This window comes from Gopherus evgoodei, chromosome 8 (assembly GCF_007399415.2).
Source record: "Gopherus evgoodei ecotype Sinaloan lineage chromosome 8, rGopEvg1_v1.p, whole genome shotgun sequence".
NCBI classification, from domain to species: domain Eukaryota; kingdom Metazoa; phylum Chordata; order Testudines; family Testudinidae; genus Gopherus; species Gopherus evgoodei.
The window spans coordinates 81,322,372-81,328,371 of NC_044329.1; the positions used below are offsets into that span (position 1 = coordinate 81,322,372).

General features: G+C 46.8%; 1 protein-coding gene across 1 annotated transcript in view; it reads right to left on the minus strand.

Moving 5' to 3' along the window:
* Window positions 1-3,989, minus strand: part of PKN2 (protein kinase N2) — a 137,124-nt gene extending 133,135 nt beyond the window's left edge. Inside the window, 1 exon segment of the mRNA XM_030572499.1 lies at window positions 3,682-3,989. Coding sequence (XP_030428359.1) covers window positions 3,682-3,729 — 48 coding nt within the window. The 5' untranslated portion in view covers window positions 3,730-3,989.
* Between the last annotated feature and the right edge of the window lie 2,011 nt (window positions 3,990-6,000).

The following is a 6,000-nucleotide window of genomic DNA, read 5'->3' on the forward strand; positions in this document are numbered from 1 at the left end:
AAGACCATCTTGACTATCTAGGGAAAACTGACTAGGCAAAGTTCTGTCAAATACATAAAGCAAAAGTGAAAATAAATTATCCTAACCCATATCTAAAACTACAGTAGTTTTAGATGCTACTTGCAGGTAAAAAAAATGTGCCAGTGAATTAAAGAAACGTGAGCGCAACTGTGCACTCCCGTTGTAAACTACAGTTAAGTGCCTTATACTGGAATCATCTCAAACAAAAAACTTGAATGTACATGATTTAATACATCTGATTAAGTCTTATTTTAAATAAGAAGAGTGGTAAATTCAAAATTCTGATATGCAATTTTTCCAGAAAAAAGTAGAAATCTAATAAACCATAGTTTAAGTGAATAATATAAAATGATAGGAAAAGGGGATATAAAACTAATCCATGCCACTGTAAAAATAAATTATATAACTTTCACAAACTTGTCCATTCTGATACGATGGTTCTTTTCTATATTTTGTAGAGTTGACAGAATAATAAATTTAAACTTCATTTGGATTTCCTTGTTAATATTGTAAGTTTCCTGTATTGACAGCGAGATTTATATATATTGGTACACATTAAATATTATTACTAGTAGTGTAGAAAATACAGAAGACGCAGGATTCATTCCACTCTGGGGTTTTCCACAAAAAATTTCATTGTTCTCTACTCCGCAGTTCTGTTACAAAGTTTTCTAATAAATATTTCCAGTATTTCTAGATAAATTCAGTTTTGCCTCTATTCATATTCACTTTTTTGTATATATAATATTGTGACAATCATTTAAATTAAAGTATTGTTCTGCCACAGGGATGTTTCAAAAACATCACACAACTTGGGTCTAAGCAATATCAAGTCTGTATTAATACACTAATAGATTATGAAAGGTTAGTATCAACTCTTTCTATAGAAAGCCATGTTAAGAACCAGCAATTGACGCTTAACTTTTGAGGTAGTGCCTTGCCTTTAGTCTTGCTCTCACAAGCAGTAAATCAGTAGGCAGATCATGTACCAAATCCAGACTGCCAGATGCTTTTGAATGGACTACAACATTTTTATTTACTTATTATTATCATTATTGATGTGAAAAATGTTTCTCCAGAGTCTGAACCTTCACTATACCATGACCAAGAAATATGGACCATGACAAAAAATAATTGACTACCCTTGCAGTAAGTGAATGAAGTATGCTCAATATTCATTGTACACTCTTTCCCTTAGACCAGGGTGGGCAAACTATGGTCCGTGGGCTGGATCCGCCCAACAGCCGTTTTAAGCTGGTCCTTGAGCTCCCACTAGGGAGCGGGGTCTGGGGCTTGCCCTGCTCCAAAGCTCCATCCAAGGAGCAGGGTCGGGCACCACTTCATGCGGCTCCCAGAAGCAGCCAAATGGCCCTGCTCCAGCCGGCATGCAGGGTCAGGGGCAGCTCCATGCAGCTCTCAGAAGCCGCAGCATAGCCCCCCTCCAGTGCTCCAGCTGGGAGCAGGGTTGGGGGCCACTTCATGCAGCTCCTGGAAACAGAGGCATGACCGCAATCCAGTAGCCCCCTCCAGCACTCCAATGGGAGCTGCAGGGCAGTGCCTGGGGACAGGGCAGCACACAGAGTTGCCCGGCCATGCCTCCACGTAGGAGCCGAAGAACGGACATGCCGCTGCTTCTGGGAGCTGCTTGAGGTAAGCGCTGTGCAAAGCCTGCACCTCTGAGCCTCTCCCCACACCCCAACCCCAGCCCTGATCCTCGCCCAAACCCCTCGATCCCAGCCCTGAGCATCCTCCTGGATCCCAAACCCCTCATCTTCCGTCCCACCCCAGCCGGAGCTTGCACCCCTTCCCGCACCCCAACCCCCTGCCCCAGCCCTGATTCACCTCCCACCCTCCAAACCCCTTGGTTCCAGCCCAAAGCATCCTCCTACACCCTAAACTTCTCATCCCCAACCCCACCTCAGAGCCCTCACTCCCCCCCGCACATACCCCACTCCAGAGGCCCCTCCCACACCCTGAATGCCTCATTTATGGCCCCATCTCAGAGCACACACCTCCAACCAGAGCCCTCACCCCCTCCTGTACCTCAACCCCAATTTTGTGAGCATTTATGGCCCACTATACAATTTCTATTCCCAGATGTGGTCATCAGGACAAAAAGTTTGCCCATCCCTGCCATAGACTCTTAGCAGTAAGTATGTACATACTGTAAACACCACTTCATTTTTTAAAATTACATACAAATTACTCAAAGTAAACATCTTTCTTTCAGGCACCTTTTGTTCATTTCCACTCAAATTACATACTTTCCAGTTACAGACTTTTTCTTTAGCTTATTGTCCTATTACTAACTGGAAAGTGATATTCAGAGTTGCATCTTTGCCCTATAAGAACTGTAACCCCTTATTTTGCATAGATTTAGTAAAGTTATGAAGTCTGAACAGAGCCTTGGGGAGCAGGGGGCAAGACCTACCAAAATCCATTTCCTAGTTGAGAAATAATCTAACATGCAGTAGAAGTACACAGCAAGCCTACTAAAGATCTCTATTTAATCTTGCAGTCAAAATATATTGAAGAACTGTAAAAGTTACACTGTTCATAGTCTAACTCCATACTTTACACAAGTCCAGGAAACTGGCCTGTTTTCAGAAAGGCTTGGAAATGACAAACAGCTGCATTTTCATAACATTCTACCAGTTATTACTCTATAAGTAAAGAAAGGAGTTCTCTGAATGCACTGAACTACATTTCTATCTGTCCATTTTCTTCTCTGCATGGATTACGAGTCCAAAGGCTACATACAAGAAAAGCTGCATCTGGTATGATCATCAAGCACTTCAATGGGAATGAAAAAACAAAAACAAAGAAAAATACTTTCTACTAGAAAAAGACTAGAATTGGACATGACGGTTTCCCTGCTGGAGAGAACATTTGCAAGTGACACAGCTGAAAAAGTTGCTCTACTCACATCCTCTACTATGCATAGGGTGCCCAGCACTGACTAACCAATTACGTTTATTTCCTTCAATGAACCGACTCGAGTGTTTGTAAATACAACTTGATGTGCATCTAAGGGGCTGAACGGAACGAGAAAGGAAAAGAAAAATCTCGCCAGCGGTATGTGGAAGAAAAAGGACCTCACACCACTTGCACAAGGATTTCAGGGGCTATTAATCTGTTTGCGAGCTGGAGACAAGGCTTGGAGAGGCAGTTTCAGCTCACTCTCAAACAACCTGCCCAGAGGGGGGGACGCTTCCTGAGTCACTCCGGGCATTAATCCGACGAGCGAGCGAGCGAGGGAAGCGGCTCTGGCCAAGAAGATTATCCTCCGGGCAGCGCGCGCTAAGCAGGAGCCCAGACGGGGCGGGGGGGCTTGCGGAGGGGAAGGCGGCTGCCCCGGCATCCCCTCGCTGGGGAGGGGAGGAGACGACCGGAGCCGGACCCAGGCGGGGCGGCGGAATGTGACGGGAATGGGGTGGGGTCCATCCCCTCAGCACGCGCGGAACCGGCCTGGGACGGCGGAGGTCCGAGCATCCAGTCTGCGGAGCGTTGTGCAGCGGGGACCGGGCCTGAAGGAGGCAGGGGGCGGTTGGTTTCTCCAGGCAGCGGGGCTGAGACAGGAACGGGGCCCGGGGGCAGGAGGCGAGCGGGCTCCCCGCGGCCGCCTGAGCCCGGGCACTGAGCGACCCCGGCCCCTCTTACCTGGAGGTCGGTGAGGAGAATCTCCCTCTCCGCCGTGTTGGACGCCATTGCGCTCTGGTTTGAACTCCGCACCTGGACGCTGCCGCCGGGGAGGGGAGGGAGGCGGGTCTGGGGCCGGGACTAATCGGGGGGAGGGGGCGCTGAGTGCTCAGCCCGGGCGGGAGGCTGGGGGATCCGGGAGGGGCAAGAACCCCCCCCTCTCATGGGGGTCCGCGCGGGCGCTGTGCTCCCCAGCTGGCCGCACACCGAGCGGCGCTTCCCCCGCCCTGGCTCCTTCTTGCTTGGCTCCGGCCGCCGCCTCCACCGCAGCTGGGGCCGCCCGCCGCGGCTGTCGCACCATTTGGCTGTCACCCTGTCGCAAACGCGTCGCTGCTTTGCGGCTCCACATGAGCACGTGATGGGGGGTGCAGGTTCGTGGGGAGCGAACTCTACAACTTTCCCCTCGGGGCAAAGTGGGGACGCGCCGAGTATAGGGGGCAGCCGCTTAGGACGGCTTAGGGGTGACCCCCCCCCCATCGCTGTGAAGCGGGATGAGAGAAGATGGCGCCCTCCACTGTTGCCAACGCGTGAATTTTTATCAGCTTTTTGCGGGAAGCCCTGCGCCTGTAAATCCCCAGCGCCCGGAGTCCTGTTACTACATAAAACTCTTCGCTTTCTTTAAACTAAGTTTCTAATGTTACCACTTGGATTTGGCAATACAACACACAAACACAGCCTAGAAGGAGGCTGAGGGGCAGTTCAGTATATATCTGTGATATAGACAGCTGTGTTTGTGCCTGGATTCGGGCAGGAGGGGCATCTCTGCCACATTTGGGGATTTAGGCTCAGCCACTTATCCTCATTGCCTCCCCAAGTGAGAAAAATGGTTTGAAGGTGGGATTCTGTTTCCTCCTGTCTGACATGAAGGCCTGGTCTACAGCCAACACAAAGTTGCTCCAGTTTATCTGCAAATAGGATTTCAAACATTTTTAGTCAGACTGGTGCCAGGCCAAGTGTGGACACTGGGTTACATCAGTTTAGCTTGTTTCAGTAAATGTAGCGGCTCAGTCTAAACTGCTATTACCATTTATGAACTAATGGAAGTGTGTCCACACAGGGATTTGCACCTGTTTAAAATTGCTTTACAAACAGATTGTTAGTTAAGCCAGTGTAATTTATTTGTATAGACAAGGTTTAAGTGTAGCTTGTATACTCTAGAACTGGAATTTATGTTTTCACAGATATAAAAAAATCAAACAATAAATTACAATGACTATTTCCAGGCTGGGCTTGCCAGCAGAGATTGGCCAGAACAGCTTGAGTGTACTCATACTACTGCTGCTGAGCAACAAAGAAGCAGCAACACTTCCCAGCAGAAGCTGGCATACAGTACAAAAATAATTAAATGTGAACATGCAGACTGTCTCTCTTACATAAAAACAAAGCTGTCAAAATAGTTCTACAGTAATCATATCAATCTGTATCTATATTTCAGGGGTATTTTTATATAAATGAGGCCTAGTTATTTATAACTCAACATAGTGACTTAAAGCTGAATCCTGCAAATTCACGTTTAACTTTTCACATATAAGCAGGGCTGCTTGGGGGGGGGGGAAGAGAAGGGGGGCGGGGCGCAATTTGCCCCAGGCTCTGCAGGGGCCCCCACAAGAATATAGTATTCTATAGTATTGCAACTTTTTTTTAATGCAAGGGGCCCCCGAAATTGCTTTGCACCAGGCCCCCTTAATCCTCTGGGCAGCCCTGCATGTAAGTAGCGCCGTTGAAGCTGATGTACAAAAATTACTATTTGCTAAAAACTATTATAGACAATATATAACAAGGTTTACTCTGCAACTGCATAACTAGTCGTCCTGATTTTACTGATAGGGTCCCGCTGGCACACATCCAGAAAGTTTTGGGTAATAATGACAACTTTGCCATGGGAACTTAATTCACAATACTTTTAGTTAATGGATTGAGAAAGGACAGGTATGTCAAGTCTTCATCTTATTTATAGCACCATATTTAGGGTAGACACTTCATATAAACCTACTTCAGGCCGCTCTAAGTTGTACTAGGGGAAGGGACTGACTCGGAATCTGTATAGGGGAACAAAAAGGTGATTTAAAATAATCTTTGCATCCCCTTCTTGGGTTATACTAAATCTTCTGCTGGTGCTACTCAGGATCTTGGCCAGTTTTCACTTACTATGCAACTTAAAAGCTATTTAATGAACCTTAATTAAAAGGGTGTTTGTTGTTCTGTGGGGGAAGGAAAAGAAAGAGAATATTGTCCAAGACTAAATTAATTTGTTTAGACTACACAAGGGAATCCTGGAGC